The sequence below is a fragment of the Amphibalanus amphitrite genome, unplaced genomic scaffold (assembly GCF_019059575.1).
Source record: "Amphibalanus amphitrite isolate SeventyFive unplaced genomic scaffold, NRLGWU_Aamphi_draft 000363F_arrow, whole genome shotgun sequence".
NCBI lineage: Eukaryota > Metazoa > Arthropoda > Thecostraca > Balanomorpha > Balanidae > Amphibalanus > Amphibalanus amphitrite.
In genome coordinates this window covers 448,130-465,208 of record NW_024881857.1, presented here as the reverse complement: position 1 = coordinate 465,208, position 17,079 = coordinate 448,130, and the positions used below count along the sequence as shown (strand labels likewise).

Here is a 17,079-nt window from a genome sequence, read left to right as displayed (position 1 = left end):
AGTTACCCACAAGGATGGTGATTTAGTATAAAATAGATAGAATACTGTAGTATGCACTTAAAATGAAAAATATAAGTTTAAGCTCAATTCATTTAAAATTGATTGCTGCTAACATATTGAATCAATTGCTAAATGCATAATATTTTTTTACAATAAAAAATGTCGAATTACACTGGCGAGGCATTTTAGCTAGAATGATTTCTAGTAGTATAAACAGGAACAAATTTAGTGGATCAATAGCTGTGGTGTTTCAAGCAAAAAAATTGTGAGATAGATCCCTTATGATTGCTCTTCCATTTTTTGGAATCATCATTGTGTTATTATGTGCAGAGTTTCCTGAAATTACCGCATCAAAAAGCACCAATATCCTAGATGCTCTCTACTAAATCCTCAGAATCCGCGCCTGTGTTTTGGTCACGTGACTATTGCACTCCGATCAGCTGTTCGTCATAAGGAAGTTGGAACGAATCTGACGCAGACAATCGTCGTGTTGCTAATATCATCGAATATCTCAATAAATGCCATTTGTTTTTGCGTATTTCCGGAGGGATGACCGGATTGTCAATGCATTAGAAGTGCTAAATGGTTGATTTTGTTTTTACATTGCTGAGTGTACAGGGAAACTGCTGAACTTGCATTGAGCAAGTTGAAGTATCAGCAAGGATAAAGAGAAGTTGAAGTGTGCCTACTTTTTCATTCGATTCCAATAGATCATTTTGATCGAGCTTATGGATGCCATGCTTGTTGGATTTTCTGCATGACATGCACATTAGTGGTGAAGATAGCACTGCAATAAAAATGCGGTCAACAGTTGAGTAGGTACCTACCTGGAACCCGTGGCCTGGTACTTACCGAAACTACCTACTCTCATGTTGAGCCATGCTTGGATTTATTACTAGACAGCTAATAAGACAAGAAGTGGGCTTGTATTTTACTTGAAGTAAGAAGCTACAGCAAGACATGACATCCCAAAGTATTGAAATCTTCAGACATGTGTTGTGGACGTCAGTCACTGGAGGGTGGTTCTATGATCCGCATCAAAATGTTATTATTAACACAATTCAGCTCTACTTTTGGATTTTGTTACTATGTGCACCATTTCTTATTACAATGGTAAGTTCATGCACCTTTATTTGTTATCATGCTTTTGCAGATTGTTACAGCAGTTACATATATTTTATTTCAATACTAATTAGGTAGTTTATTTAGTACCTAGATGGCTATTTCAGGCTAGCCATTACATTGTATGTGTGTGCAATGTATAATGTTATTCTTTTCTTAAGGAAGGAGGGGAAGTAATGATCAAATTCATGAAGATCAATTTTTGGTGTTAATAGTTAGAAAATGACCTCTTAACTATTTTGTGGAAATTTGTTGGTGATACCAACACTATGCTATATTTAAGAACGACATCCTTACTTTTCAGGTCTGCAATGTTATAAATTTACATACAGTGTCTGATCATAAAATGGTCACTTTGATTCTATCTGCTGTACTGCTTACAAGCTGGTTACCTATTGGATTAATGCACTCACTAATAGAGAGTACAATCCTAAATAGATGATGCCACGAAAAGTGAATAATATTTCCACGGGAAAACAGTACCTTACCATGCTGTCAAATTTCCCTGAACCAGCAATGTAATGTTTTTCAGTATTCATCAAGATCCACAACAATCTGGGCCATCTATTGTACCTGTGTCTTCATTATATTCAGTGTCATCAAGTTCATCAACTACCAGCTGCACAAAATGTATGACACATCAGAGTATGTTGAAGAAAAGGGAGAGCCTGAACCATCCACTGACAAAGAAAAAGCAAGGTGGGCAATAATGGGAACAGAAAAAATGATAGTTATCTTGCATGTGCATCTGACTTATCATTGCTAAATACAAGCTTATGTACTATATTAGCATATGTAAATGAACTATGCAATAGATAATGCAATAGTTGCACTTAAAATGTGGCTAGCTCATCTCTTTATGGATAATGCATGGACATGTGTGAAACATATGCAGTCTGGTGCAAATAATCATAACTTTTAGGTAATGGAGAAAAATAACCCTGAAAAATGATAAACAAAAATCATGGGTAGATAAAGATAGACCCACCCATCTAAATCGGGTTCCCAGCCACCAACACCCACTCCATATCACTGATGCTCCCTGCATTGTATTCTTTGTAATTTGTATCCCTCCTTTTTTAGTGGCCTCAACTTACGTTATTGACCTCGTGATTTGTATCCCTCGTATGACCTCCGTTCTGGCCCGGTGCGCCTCCAGCGGCGCCGCGGACAGTATTGAGCTCTCCGTGCTGGAGGGCGCCCGGTCGGGACCGACGGCCGACACTCCTCCAGTGGACTGCAGCTCACGGAACTCTGCGCACGAGCTGGGCGCGGCACAGTCGCCCACCAGTCGCCGGCCGCACCCGGCCACAGTCAGCCAGACGTACGGCGCGGAGACCATCGGTGAGAAGAGGGAGAGGGAGGGGAGGAGAGGAATGGGGAAGGAATTGATGGTTGAGAGAAAGACAGGAGAGGAGAGAGAGGGAGACATTTCAATGAAGCCTCTTCTCTGTCGATATACTCATGATTGATTATATTGGCAGGTGTGTAATTCCTCTTGTCCGTGTTTTCCGCGTGTTTCATTGTGTGCTTGTCCATGTGTCTGTGCTATAAGGCCTGCTTGCTTCCTAACGTGCTCCTGTGCGTCTGTCTTCCGTCGCATCTGGACGCGTTTCTGTATGTCCCTGTCACCAGATCTGCACGCTGACGTGCACCAGATGGAGGGCGGTCTCTCCGTGCCGCGGGAGGTGTCTGCCAGCCAGCGGATACAGCACCGGCTCCGTTCGCCGACCAGTATCGCAGGTACGAGACAGTGTCCCGCGAGGTACGAGCTGGTAGCACAGGGCGTATTTACCCTGTAACTCTCGCCACCTTCCCGTCTGCTGGTCTTTGTAGTGTGGGCATGTGTGAAATCCACTCGTATACGGACCACGGTGAGCGCAGGAGCTTGTCGCGGATATAAAAGGCACTTAACATAACCGAACATGTAGGGCTTCATTTTTTGCCTTATGTGGCTTCATTCGACATCGATCGCTCTTCGCCAATTGAATATATGGGGATCACGTCACCATGTGCGATAAAGATCCGAGATGTAGTGCTCCAGGCCAACTATTTATTGAAGAGGTGTCATGAGTGATGTATTGTACGCATGCTGCGCCGTTTGCAGACCACCCGATTGATCTCATCTCGGAGCTTCCTGAGGACAAGCTGGAGCAGGACCACACCAACCTGGCCCGGCTGTCTGACCAGGTGAGACCGTCAGAACCAGACATATTTTACAGCCCATCCGGGGCAGTCCGGGCTATGGGAATATTTAGATGCCAAAGGTTAACGTACCTAAAAGAGCGGCGTCTGTTATACTCGACGACTTTTACTACTTGCGGCCATTCTCACAATCCGCAGAATCTCCATATATCGAGCGCTCGAGGGACTCGAACCCGGGCTCTCACCCCCGGAAATCCAACGCTCTGCCAACTGAGCTACGGGACTGACAAACGTAAGCCAAGGATAGCTCAGATCGAAGACTATGTCTTCACTGTCAGTCGGTCGGAAATCATACCAACGTACTGGGAGGTCATAAGAAGGAATGAGGAGGGTCATACCCTCCCTTAAATCCGTTCACAGACGTCCGGCGGTGACCACATGCCGTCCAGTCTGTCTCTCGGCCTGGTGACTCCCTCGGAGGTGGAGCATATTCGAGAGTCGGGCATCTTCGACCTGCCGGCGCTACTCTCGGCCGTTCGCGAGCGAGGTGAGACGGGGGAAGTATGATTCAGAGACAGTAGATTAACTATTATCAATGAGAGTGAGATGAGTCATCGGATGTTGCGTGAACCATGATTCAGCTATGTGCTACTATCGGGAAATGGGTAGCTGGCCGTCATCGAGGAGCTATCGGGGGTATCGGAGATCTTTGGGGTAGGATGTCCGAGAGATGAATCATTTTCAACTGACGTGGGAATGAAAGAGATACGCTGAATAGTATTCTGAAGTGAGCATATCCCAATCATTGCGGCTTGTCCATAGGTATGCCATTTGTCAGCGAAACTCCATGTTCACAAACGATCAGCGAAATGATTGGTAGGAGACGATAGGATAGTACCTCTTGAAGTGACCGATAAAAATAACGTCATTGCCATAAGAATATGGAATTGCTAATTGTTGCCCATAATTCACGAGTCATTGGATATTCGAGCCACGGCCCAGCTTTGACCATTGCAAGTGCCTTACCCGCCATTCCCCGTGTCTGTCTGTCTCTGTGTGTCGGTATTGCCGCCCTAACCGTCCATCTCCCGTGCCCCCAGTCCAAAACACGATGCCGTCGGGGTATTTCCGTCGCACCCTGTCCGTGTCGGACACGACGGCGGCTCGCCAGGCCGACCAGCTGGCCCTCGGCCACTCGCTGGTCGAGCTGCGACACTCGCGACCCGGGCCCGGATTCTCGCTGCCGCCGCCGCAGCCGCCGGCGCGATACCCGCAGACTGAGGTTAGTGCAGTGCAGGAGGCTGGCTTCCCCGCCGTGCCACCGACTCGCTGGCCAAAGGCAGAAATATGTATAGTTGAAAACTACTTGAAAACATAGTGACCATTGACTGGGCTCTGTCGTTTGCTCGTACTCGTGTTTGTAACGTGAACCTTTGGTGATCTGTACCCGCCCGTTTTCTTCAGCATCTAACCGACTCCGTCCGCGTCCCCAGGTGCTGCCGCAGGGCCGCTCGGAGGCCGCCGATGCCGACCAGAGCGGCAGCGAGGACGAGGCGCGCGGCAGCGACTCGCCGCTGCTCGGAGACCAGTGTGACGGGGGTGAGTGGACGCGCTCCGCCGCCGGAGCCGGAGCCGGAGCCGCTGCCTCCCGGAGTCCCAGCCGGGCCGAGCCGGAGGAGGATGACGTCAGTCTGCACAGCCTCACCGGGGTGGATCGGCTCTTCTGCGGTGAGTGGGCGGACGGGGACGAGAATGAGTGGTGCTACAGGGAAAAGGTGGCTGTACTCGATAGTGTTGTCTGTTGGACAGTTTGTATTGCTCGGCGTTGCCTTGAAAAACTATAAGGATAACAGTAATAAAGAGATGCCGTCAAAGAATATGGCATTCGGCCTATGGAATGCAGATTAGTTTCCATGCAGTCCTATGGAAACTAAACTAGGTTTTCTCGAAGTGTAGAGACTGTCTCCATTGAATGAAAGATCAATCGGGATGGTACCGTGGTGTCTTACAGTCAGTTAGATGAGCTGCCGACCTCCGTCTGACCTCTGACCTGCCCTGACCGACAGATGAGCGGGAATCGGACGGCCCGGTTATGTCGACCGCGGAGCAGGGAGCCGTGCCCAAGGACAGGTCCCATCGGTCGCGTGCGTACGCTGGTAAGTCACCTGCTCACAGTAGCGCTAAATGTATGGTCCGAAATAACCGGCAGTAGAACGTGTGTCTGTTATCAAATGCACACACCTGCCTAGCGGGCCTCATTTCAACAATGGTGCTGATTCTAAACACGGGGGGACTTTGAGATACTACTAGCACCGGAAGTTTGTTGATGAACAGACTTCTTGTCGGCTTCCTAATGTTGTGATACAGGGGTGATACCCCGTGTGATACTGATACCGGGTTATCGTAAGCGGTAGTTTCCGGGGTAGTGTGTGTTACGTCACCCCTGTAATGTATCTATGTTCAGAATCCTGCCGGTCGGACTGTGGTCGGCAGACGACCCCACCCCCTGTGTGATGTGGTCTATGCATGCGTGTGTGACGTCACCCCTGTGTGTCGCTGTGTGTTTCCTCAGAGGCCGGCCGCTCGGACTTTGGTCGGGTGCAGCTGTGACGTTAACCCTGTGTAATGTCATCTGTGCGTGTGTGACGTCACTCCTGTGTCTCTCCGTGTGTTTCCTCAGAGGCCGGCCGCTCGGACTCGGGTCGGGAGAGGCGCCACGGAGGACACCACGGCGCCAGGTCACGGGACGGCCTCAGAGGTGGGTGGATGGAAATGGGCGTTTGGTCATCAAAAACACCTGAACGTGATATTCAGTGCATCGGTGAACCAAGTGGTAGTAAAACTCATCAGATGTAAACTATGATTATTGATTAAGCTGTTCCGCCATATGCTTATGTTTTGACGTTTCCAACACACTTTTGCTGTCTGTAATCTGTCAAAGCAGAAGCTATGTTAGATACCCGCCTGTATCTTATCTGATTTGATAATTATCTATCCTTATTTATTCCGGGTCTGTAGGTTTTCCCACCAACAGGAGCTGCTGTCACATTACGTTTTATTTACACCCCTCTCACCACCCCCAGGCTCGTTGGGGAGCCGGCAGCGCCGCTCGTCGAGTCCCCGTCGGGTGTGTCGCCGCCGACGGCCCGCCGGTACCGACGACATGCTGCCGGCGCAGAGCAGCGTCATGCTCTCGGCGGCCGCCGGCGGCACCCACCTGGCCACCTCGCATGACGATACTACAGAGGGGGCCGTGCATTACTTTCAGGTAAGTGGGGAGGGGGAGGGCTGGCTGTGTTGCGGCAGGACAGGGTTGGGTAGGATCAGGGTCGTTAGGGGCTAGTTGGGCGCTGATGTGATGAGAAACTGCACCATCTCCACTAACGAATCTTCGCTCGGTGCTTCAGCCTTCGCTAGCTAGGACATTTTTAGTGGTGGCTGGTGTATTGAATGATGTTTTAAACTGTTCAGGCGTGCTGTATGTCGAACTTTACCTTCTTCGCTTTGTATTGAAAAACGCTGAAATGTCTAGATATCGTGTTGATCAGTGTGATGGGCGGCTCCTTTCCTGACTGGCAGGCTGCTGCCAGTACCGTGCCGTCCTGTCCTCAGTCCTTCGTTCGGTCTCCGTGTGCCAGCGTGGGGCGCCGGCTGTACCGCTATGGATCCGTCCTCCCGTTCATTCCCTTTCCTTTGCTCCGCTTACTGTCGACGGAATCTCCTGACAAGGTGAGACGAGTGCATGTTGGTAGGCTAGGTTATAAATGCGTGGCCACATATTTAGCCTGCCAGTCAAGGCCTCAAAGGATTAATTGGGTACAAGATACGTGACTGGCATTAACAAGCCGTTAATTGTATTGGGCTTTGTGGCTAGTATTCATTTTAGAAGGGGGCTGCCACGCGCCTCTCCACTGCTCCCGACTCCCTGTCTCCCCTGCCGACCACTCACAACGAGTTCTGTCGGTGCGTCCCCCCTTCCTCTAACTCCCTGTCTCTCCATTCCTCCCCAGGACGAGTTCGGCCACTGGCTGGCCTACACGTTCGACGGCAGGGGCGTGGGCGTGGCGGCGGCGGCGGCCAGCCCGGTGGCCGCGGACAGCGACTGGTCCGTCCACTCGGCGCTGCTCGACTCGGCCGGACTGAAACTGGCGGCGGCGGCTGCCGGCGGAGCGGCCGGCGCGGCCCTCGACTGCGGTCCGGCGGGCGACGGCGGCGACCCGGGCGGCCCGCTGCTGCACTACCTGCACTCCAGCCTGGGCCTGGATACGGCGGCGCCGTCCAGTCCGCCGCTGCCGCCCAAACACCACTACCGGCTACACGTGAGTGTGGCTTCATCTCTCCCCCCTCCGCCCAGTCACAGAGGCTGGGCCGATATTGCTCGTTGTTTTCTTAGAAGCTATGTCATTGTGAAAGATTTATGCAATGGTCGGATTCTCGTAATGATAATTATTTAAAGTTTTCCACTGCAGCTCAAGTTGTCCAATCGCTTGCTCCCTTTTTGCTGCTCCGTCGTTTTCTGTGGCGACTTATATTTTGTTCAGATTATTATTTCAATGTGAGTTCGCTAGGATACTGCGCCCATTTGCCCGTCTATTAGATGTATCGGGTGTTCAATCGCGCGTTTGCCGCTCCGTGTTCCCAGGTGGGCGGCGCGGTCTGGCTCAAGGTGCGGTTCGATCGTCTGGCGCTGTTGGCACTACTCGACCGCAACGTCACCCGGCTGGAGAACCTGCTGTCGGTGCTGCTGGCGCTGCTGACGTCCCTGCTGGCCGCCGCGCTCCTCCACACAGACTTCTACGACGACCTGGGCGTCTTCTTCTTCAGCTTCGCCGTGGCCTCCAGCCTGTACTCGCTGGTGAAGAGCGTGCAGCCGGACGCGGCGTCGCCGACGCACGGTCATAACCGTCTGGTGGCGTTCGGTCGGCCGCTGTACTTCTGTCTGCTCACCGGCCTCACGCTGCTGCTGCTCAGGTGGCGCGCAGACGGCGGAGGGACTCAGTCCGACACCGCCGGGCTGCGGCTGTACGGTCTGCGACTGACTGCCGCGCCGATCCTGGAGACGGCGCTGCAGCTGCTGCGCTACCTGCTGCTGCTGCTGCCGCTGCTGCACACGGCCGGCCTGCTGCCCCAGGTGGACACATTCGCCATGTACCTGCTGGAGCAGTTCGACATCCACCTGTTCGGCGGCACGGCCTGCACCAGTCTGCCGGCGGCCGTGTATGCCGCCGCGCGCAGCCTGCTCGCTGTGGCCGCGCTGTATGGGTTCGCGTACGGCGGGCTGCGGGAGAACGGTGACGAGCCGACGGCGCAGCACATCCTGTTCAGCATCTTCTGCGGGCTGCTGGTGGCGCTCAGCTACCATCTGAGCCGCAGCACCAGCGACCCGCAGCTGCTGGTCAGGGTTCTCAGGTGAGAAAGCAGTCAGCAAGCACCAGTTATCTGTAGAGAGTGGTGAGTTAAGTCAGTTACAGGTGGATGTTTATGGTGGAGGGGCCCAAACCAAGCTGGTCAATTTCACACTGTAATATTTCTGTAATAGTTCTTCATCGCTGGTCTTTTCTGCACCTGAAACTCCACGTCCCACACCGCGTTCATTGTCCGTAACACCAGTCGACCACTATGTCGGTTTTCCTTTCGTGTTAACCCCGGCCGGGGTCTGACACTGTGTCCTACGCTGTCGGCAGTCGGTATCTACGTCAGGAGCTGGAGGAGGAGCCGCCGCGGACTGGAGACACCCCCGAGGAGCCCGTCGATCCTCTCCCCGAGAAGCTGCTGCAGACGGCGCGTGTTCGACTGAAGTCGGACGGCCTGGCGTGCACCATCATCGGCGTCATGGTGTTCGCCGTCCACTGCAGCACGGTCAGTGGCTAGGGACGGGGACGACCTGGGATAAAGATGGTAGTATCATAATCAGTGACTGGGGCACAGGGACTAGGTTCCAGCTGGGCTAGGTTCATTGGCTGGACATGAAGTCACGAGAGATAGGTGTGGCGGTTGCTGAGGACAGACGTGTTAGGTGAAATAGGAGTGGCAGCTAGCAGCACGTTCAAATCGTTAGGGATAGGTTAGACTGCTGCAGTGTTTGTTCATCGGCGCGTATGGTCCATCGGCGATGTTGCTTCGCTGCCGGCCATCGCCGTCGTACCCTGCCCTGCCGCTGACTGCTGGCCTCCCTTACCCGTCAGGTGTTCTCTGCGCTGGGCCCGGAGCTGCAGCTGGCATTGTGGTCCCTCCCAATCGTCACCGGCCTGCTCGTACACTACCTGATACCTCAGCTGCGAAAACAAGTCCCCTGGCTGTGCGTGGCGCACCCGATCCTGCGCGCCGCCGAGTACCGACAGTTCGAGGTGACGGAGCCGGCGCGTATCACATGGTTCGAGAGGCTCTACGTGTGGCTGTGCTCACTGGAGAGGAACGTGCTCTATCCTCTGGTGGTGCTAAGTGCACTGACCGTGGAGAGCCCGCGTCTGGTGGACAAGTTCGGTCTCGAGTGGGCCACCCTGCTGGTGGTGGTGTGTGGTTTGAAGTGTCTCCGTGCTGCCTATACGGACACCAGCTACACGTACCTCGTGCTCGTCTTCACGCTGCTGCTCTTCAGGATGGACTGGGCGGCGGCGTCAGAGACCATGCTGGTCGACCTGTTTGTCATGTTCATCGCCTTCGATAAGGTTCGCGACTTCCTGCTCAAGATCCAGTTTGTCACCACGTACATTGCGCCGTGGCAGATCACCTGGGGATCGGCGTTCCACGCGTTCGCGCAGCCCTTCTCGGTGCCCCACTCTGCGATGTTGTTCGCGCAGGCGGCTGTGTCAGCGGCTCTGTCCGGCCCTCTCAGTCCCTTCCTCGGCTCTGCTGTGTTCATCTCGTCTTATGTACGTCCGGTCAAGTTTTGGGAGAGGGACTACAACACCAAACGGGTGGACCACAGCAACACGCGGCTGGCGCTTCATTTGGACAGGAGTCCCGGCGCCAACGATAACAACCTGAACTCCATCTTCTACGAGCACCTGACCCGGTCGCTGCAGCACTCGCTCTACGGAGATATCATGCTGGGTGAGTGATGGGTGTGACCGAGGCTTTATACTGGTGGGCATTGCCATATTGTCGTCCGTGTCTTTTTTTTCCTTGATAAAGTCCACGTTGTCAAGTAGTGTCCACAAATAAAAGCATAATTTGTCATAGGCATAATTTGTTTTTCCCCTCCGAGTCTGATAGCATGTCACTTGCTTGTTTCCCTTGGCCTTATTTTTGCCTCAAGTCCCGATTATATATTGTAAAAAAGCCCCGCTCATCCTCCCCAGACCCATCGGACTGTTCCGCTCACCTATCTCCCTCGACAGGTCGGTGGGGCGTGGTGTCCCAGGGCGACTGTTTCGTGCTCGCCTCCGACTACCTCAACTGTCTGGTGCACATCATTGAGCTCGGTAACGGCCTGGTGACGTTCCAAGTGCGCGGCCTGGAGTTCCGCGGCACCTACTGCCAACAGCGAGAGGTCGAGGCCATCACTGAGGGCGTCGAGGAGGACGCAGGTACGACGGAAGGCGCTGAGGGATCATAGAGCTGTCTGTTGTCAGTGGGAATCAGGAGGTTATTAAGCTGGGACGTTTAGGTATCTGTCGAATCTAGAAGCCGAGGCACATGTTTGGGCGATCATCTCAGGAGTCCGTAGCTTTATATTTATTGACTTCCCAATCATTTCACCAGTGAATGCAGCAGCTTATTCCTCGCATCACAGCCTTTTGCTGACGGGTTGGCTCTACTTTATGTGGCACACCTGACTGGTCCAGGTCTTTGTTCCAAGTCGCTTGTCTCACCCGGCAGCGCGTCACACATCGACCAGTCGAGCGTCCATACCCTTACCACGCCGACCTTCTGACCACAGGGTGCTGCTGCTGCGAGCCGGGTCACCTTCCTCACATCCTGTCGGCCAACCAGATCTTCAACCAGCGCTGGCTGGCCTGGGAGGTGGCCGCCGCGCGCTACGTGCTGGAGGGGTACAGCATCTCCGACAACTCGGCCACCTCCATGCTGCAAGTGTTCGACCTCAGAAAGGTGCTCATCACTTACTACGTCAAGGTGAGCTGGACGATTGAAAGGGCGGCTATAAATGCTGCACTGCATTATCAGTAGGTAATACATAGGTATGCTGGCCCATGACCCTATGGAGTACGCTACTCGTTACAGCCGTATTCATCTGTAATGGTTTTGGATGTTCCGCTGACTCCTTGTGTTTGTAAGTCAAAGGTCAAAGTATTGTTGTTTCGCGCGGCGATTCATGACATTTTTGCACATTTTGGCGTACGTTTTTTTAAGGATGTACTTGATCCTGGTAATTCATGATGCAGTTTTAATATTCTGTCCCCGAAACAAGGAATTGATGAGCCCCGCCTATCGCGCCACAGAGTATCATCTTCTACGCGCTGCGCTCTACCAAGCTGGAGCAGTGGCTGTCGAGGGAGGAGATCATGTCGCACGTGCTGGAGCACACCACCAGCCCCGGCTTCGTGGACGTCGACCCCATCTTCAACATGAACATCGACGAGGACTACGACTTCCGCGCGTCAGGCATCACCCGCAACAGCTTCTGCAACGTCTACCTCGAGTGGATCAAGTACTGCGTCCAGCAGCGCGACAAGGTCTGTGCTATATTCGGTATTTAAGTGCTGTATTTTATACGTACGAAATGTGTTAGGGCTTTTTGTTATAAAATTTGTTATCATAAAACACAATGTTATTCAGTAACCTGATCTCGCTGGTTGTTCAGTGTTCAACGTTTTGCTGTTTCTCGCACGTCCTCCCTCCTCCCACTCTCAGCTGATGACAGTGCTGGTCTGTCTCTTATACCATCTCCTACCCCGTCTGACCCCTACCCTGTGCGCCTACAGGCGATGGAGTGCACGTGCGACTCTCCGGTGGTGTCTCTGTGCCTGGCGCTCAGTCTGCTGGGCCGACGGACACTCAGCGACGCCTCACACCACTCCATCTCCAGGTAAGGACCAACGACCGCCTTGCTTAGTGCCATTGTGGAGCAAATCGTTGAACTGGGCTCAACGGAGATTTGGGTCCTTTAATGCGCGTATTTCACTGAACACACACCCCATTTCGATCATAACTGTTGTATTATGATGTGGTTATTGTTCTTAAGCAAAGCGTTGGTTGGACATTGTTGAACGCTATGGAGCTCAGATACCGACTAGATTCAACCAAAGTGTCTCTGGATGACTGATGTATCCCTTCTGGTTACAGCGTGGAGTTTTTCCTGTACGGTCTGCACGCGCTGTTCAAGGGCGACTTCCGGATCACCTCTTTGCGAGACGAGTGGGTGTTCTCGGACATGGACCTGCTGCGCAAGGTGGTGGCGCCCGGCATCCGAATGTCGCTCAAACTCCACCAGGTGAGAAGGACGGCGCACAGTGGGGGACTGAGGGTGGTTTCGGTGAGGAATGTGAAGTGTGAGCTGATGGTGAACTGAAGGACGGAGTTTTCTGTTTCGGTCACACATAGAGTACATGAATCATGTTATCTATGGCTCACAGTTTAAGACCCCATAGGACCCATCATTAGACTAAACTTCTAACCCTCAGTACCGCCTGCGGACCTCAGTCAATATTGGGTGGCAACAGTTGTCGCTCAGTGCACTTACTGCAGCCATGGCAGTAGTTTGGGTGGCAATATCGGGTGGCAGTGAGCCATCTGACTCACTGTGTTTCGATCCACCCCCAGGACCACTTCATGTCGCCCGAGGACTACGAGAAGCCCAGCTGTCTGTACGAGGCGATCCGCTCCCATGACGAGAAGCTGGTCATCTCCCACGAGGGTGACCCGGCCTGGAGGAACGCGGTGCTCTCCGGGGTACCCTCTCTGCTGGCTCTGCGGTTAGTGGGGAGACTTTGGCCGCCAGCAACCGGGTAGACAATGTTCAGCATGGGACGGAAGTAGCTTTGGAACGAGATTGACGTTTGTTGATATTTTGCAGTTTCTTTGTTGAGTGAATATCAAGACATTGCGAAGAGAATGCACCAGTGATGGCCATTTCGAGGGATTCCGCCCCATTTGCGCACCACGTTTTTAGCTTATGAAACCTATGACGCAGATTTGCACTTTTCCGGCATGACATATCATCTGGTACGTCTTTTCGTTGGTGGACAGGACGTGAGGAGAGCGGCAGGTCAAGCTATAAGGCGCGTACAAAACATTATAGTGACTGGTAGATTCAACTGAATTATAAAGGCCATTGGAGTGATACAACATTTTCCTCACCAAACCCCTGGTCTGCCACTCCCGCCTTACCACCGATACCGTCTGTTCGCAGACACATTCTGGACGACGGCGCCGACCAGTACAAGATCATCATGCTGAACAAGCGCCAGCTCAGTTTCCGCGTCATCAAACTGAACAGGGAGTGTGTGAGAGGGCTGTGGGCCGGTCAGCAGCAGGAGCTCATCTATCTGAGAAACAGGAACCCCGAGAGAGGCAGCATACAGAACGCCAAACAGGTGCGGAACTGAGGGTGCAGCGCTGAGGGTGTAGGGTGGAGGATGTGAGCCGTGCCTCGGCTGGGTTGTGGAGCGCGGTTAGTTGGGACGTACTTTGTATATGTCTGAGAATAACTGGACAGCATTCATTGGATCGGAACGTAGAAGGACGGCAGGTCTAGCTGGAAGCTGACGGAGCATATGAAGCTCATTTTTCAACTTCGAAGCTTCTCATGCTAGGCCAGACCTCGTTGAGAATGTCCGTACTGCATACTCCTTTCCTATCTATTTGACCACCCCTTCCGCCGCTCTCCAGGCGCTGCGGAACATCATCAACTCGTCGTGCGACCAGCCGATCGGCTACCCCATCTACGTGTCACCCCTGACCACCTCCTATGTGGAGACGCACGCGCAGATCAGCCGGATTGTGGGCGGGCCCATCAGCTTCGGCTGGGTCAAGCGCCGCCTGCTGGCCGCCTGGCAGCGGCTGTGCGCGCGCTGCGGCGAGGGCTGTGTGTCCGGCGGCAGCGTGCTCCAGGAGGATGGCGTGCGCTACATCGCACACCCCTGCTCCGTCCAGATGGGTAAGTGTTGTTATACACCCCAACTCCTGCTCTGTCGAGATGGGCGAGTGTTGGGTAAGCGTTGCTTGTTTACGTTACTTACTCACGAATTATTGTTTCTATGAATACAGCTTGTCTGTCCACACTCCAGCTTTTGTGTGATGAGAACTGAGAGATCCTCCGTCCGCCCGTATCTCTGACTGTATGCGGTTACTGACGATTCCCCGTTCATTTTCGGTCCACAGCGACGTTCGCGGTGTCGGGCAGCCAGGAGATGGGCGGCGGCAGCGGCCGCGGCAGCCTGGGTCCGCGCTCGGCCGGTACCTTCCCACAGCACCTGGTCGCCCCGCCGGGGGTCAAACCCACCTCTGCCACCCTGCCGGCGCTCTCTGGCGCGTACCCCGTCCCGTGCGCCGGCCGGGCGGGCCGCAGCCTGCCGCCGCCGCGCCGGCCCGGCGCCGCGACTGCCGCCGGAGGAGCCGCCGCGCCGGACGTGTCCCCGGTGCTGATGCTGTACCCGACGGCGACGGCGGCGGCCAGTCCGGCGCGGGCCAGGGTGCGCCAGGTCCGCTCTGGCAGCCCGGCGGCGACCGCTGGAGGGGTGACGGCGCCCCAGCCCCGGCTGCCGCTGGGGTCCACAGCCAAGGTGAGGAAGGAGAGCGAATCAGACGGACACTGCCGGCCCTGGAGCAGCTGAGCACTTTTGCTTTGTGTATACTTAAGCTATTCGTTATTCCTAAAATTGCTATCGATTCGTGTACCCTGGTTGAATTTTTTTCCTTATCTGAAACACTAGTTTATCAGCATTATAGTAGGACGTTCTACTCATTGCTTAACGGATGTCCTTTATTACCCATGTCCTCTCACAGCCTTGTCTAACTATCAGCTGTGTATAACCTGTTGACTTTGCCAACTAACTTCTTCGCTGAATTAATCGTCTTGTGCTGACTGCTGAAACCCTCTCCCGTTGCGGGTATCGATCCTCCCCACTGTCCGGGCTCTCACTGCCTCCCCTTCCCCTCTCGGCAGCTGGTGGACGGCGGCGTGGTGTACGACAGCATCAACCAGGGCCGGCGTGTGGACGTGCTCTGGCCCGACGACCGGTGGCGGCAGCGCGGCGGAAAGAACGCCTGGGGCGCCTGGCTGCCGGACGGCCGCTGCGGCACCGTGGTCCACTACTGGTGTCCGTCCCACCCCGACAGGCGGTACAGGTGAGTACAGTACTGTACTGGGTACTGGGGTACTGGTGCATACACTACTGGTGTCCGTCCCATCCCGACCGGCGGTACAGGTAGGTACTGGGTACTGGTACTGGGTACTGGTACATACTCTACTGGTGTCCGTCCCACCCCGACCGGCGGTACAGGTAGGTACTGGGTACTGGTACTGTACTGGGTACTGCGGCACCGTGGTCCACTACTGGTGTCCGTCCCACCCCGACAGGCGGTACAGGTAGGTACTGGGTACTGGTACTGTACTGGGTACTGCGGTGCAGCTGGTGCACTAACTGCTGGTGTCCGTCCCGTCCAGACACTAGGCGGTACAGGTACGGACGGAGATACAGATGATGCTCGTAACATTGGCATCAGCTAGCAGTCATGACATTAACAAAGATGTGGCATCTACCTTGTTAGAAACGCTAGCTTATGGGGAACCTGTGATTTGTCGAATCTGGCCCATTTCATGTGACGCTGTTGTTTCCTGCTAGCCTGACCGCCCCTGTCTGTGCCGGCAGGTCACACGTGGACCGTACCATCCTCCTGCTGGAGATGGAGGGCAACTACGTACCGGTGGCCGAGGTGGGCTGTCAGCCGGCCGATCCGGCCGCCTCGCTCTCCTCCATCACCGAGCCGGAGCGAGCGGTGGAGGTGTGACCCCGGCCCCGCGGCGCCGGCGCGCACACCTCTCCCAGCTACTTTGTCATGCACAGACTGTGATAGCGTCCGGCGCGCGCCGCTGCTGCTGCCGCTGGGCGACCGCGCTGCCCGTCCGGCAGACTGCGTCCGCTCGTGTTTTTACAGGGCCCTGTTACGGCGCGTGTGCTGTGTGTTGGACGGACGCAGTGCAGCCATTCCTGAGTGGAAGGTGGTCTCGACCGGTGTGGGGAGTCAGTGGACAGAAGAGTGCGCCGGTTTTATTATTGTCATTATTTTGGTATTATTATCGTCTGTACCAGGAGTTATGTTAGAGCTGCTGTGAGTTTGATGTTGCCTTGGCGTGCCACACATGAGCTCACCGGTTTGTTGTCATGTTATCTGATGCAGTACCGTGGCGTGGTCCGATGGTAGGACCCGAGTGCAGGCGGCAGAGACCAGGGCGCGGGTGTGGGTACCGGGGGCGTTTTGTTACACATGTTTGAGCGAAGTCCGTACTTAAATATCGAAGTATTGTGCCCCATTTGCCAATGAAGGGCAACACTGAAATACAACGCTGTTTTTAAAAAGGAGGTGCGTCTGTAATAGATTCGCTCGACTGGCGTGTAAGAAGACTGCTAACGAAATCAGGCAGCGCTAGCAGGTAATGCAAGTCACTACCCCCAAACGGTCAGCAGTCCGCAATAGCACTCTCAAGACGTGGTTGGCGTGCCCGGCGCCACCTGTGGATTCAGAAACCTGCGAGTCTCGCCGATCATCAACCAGCACGTAAATCGTACTTCTGACTGTTGGCGCTGGTCGCAATCAACCCAGTGGATCATCTCAACGTTTCCGATTCAATGTATTCGATTCATTCGATGCCTTTATTAGCGAAGAGTTAATGTCATGACCCGCCGTTCA

At 53.9% G+C, this 17,079-nt stretch overlaps 1 protein-coding gene across 2 annotated transcripts; it reads left to right on the top strand.

Annotated features, from left to right (window-relative positions):
* The first annotated feature begins 463 nt into the window (after positions 1 to 463).
* Positions 464 to 16,749, top strand: LOC122389586 (pecanex-like protein 1). Of its 2 annotated transcripts, XM_043381756.1 has the most exons (27): positions 464 to 1,113; positions 1,655 to 1,821; positions 2,282 to 2,466; positions 2,758 to 2,865; positions 3,230 to 3,312; positions 3,688 to 3,814; positions 4,368 to 4,549; positions 4,761 to 4,995; positions 5,334 to 5,423; positions 5,948 to 6,025; positions 6,351 to 6,535; positions 6,847 to 6,996; positions 7,278 to 7,586; positions 7,910 to 8,676; positions 8,952 to 9,126; positions 9,453 to 10,320; positions 10,608 to 10,796; positions 11,150 to 11,343; positions 11,670 to 11,903; positions 12,153 to 12,256; positions 12,514 to 12,661; positions 12,991 to 13,142; positions 13,580 to 13,763; positions 14,059 to 14,326; positions 14,551 to 14,951; positions 15,335 to 15,516; positions 16,041 to 16,749. In XM_043381756.1, exons 1-27 carry the CDS (start codon positions 961 to 963, stop codon positions 16,177 to 16,179), a joined length of 6,057 nt encoding a protein of 2,018 aa, XP_043237691.1. In that variant the 5' UTR covers positions 464 to 960; the 3' UTR covers positions 16,180 to 16,749. The 2 variants fall into 2 exon arrangements, with proteins under 2 accessions (XP_043237691.1, XP_043237692.1); XM_043381757.1 differs by lacking the exon at positions 6,847 to 6,996.
* Positions 16,750 to 17,079: the final 330 nt, after the last annotated feature.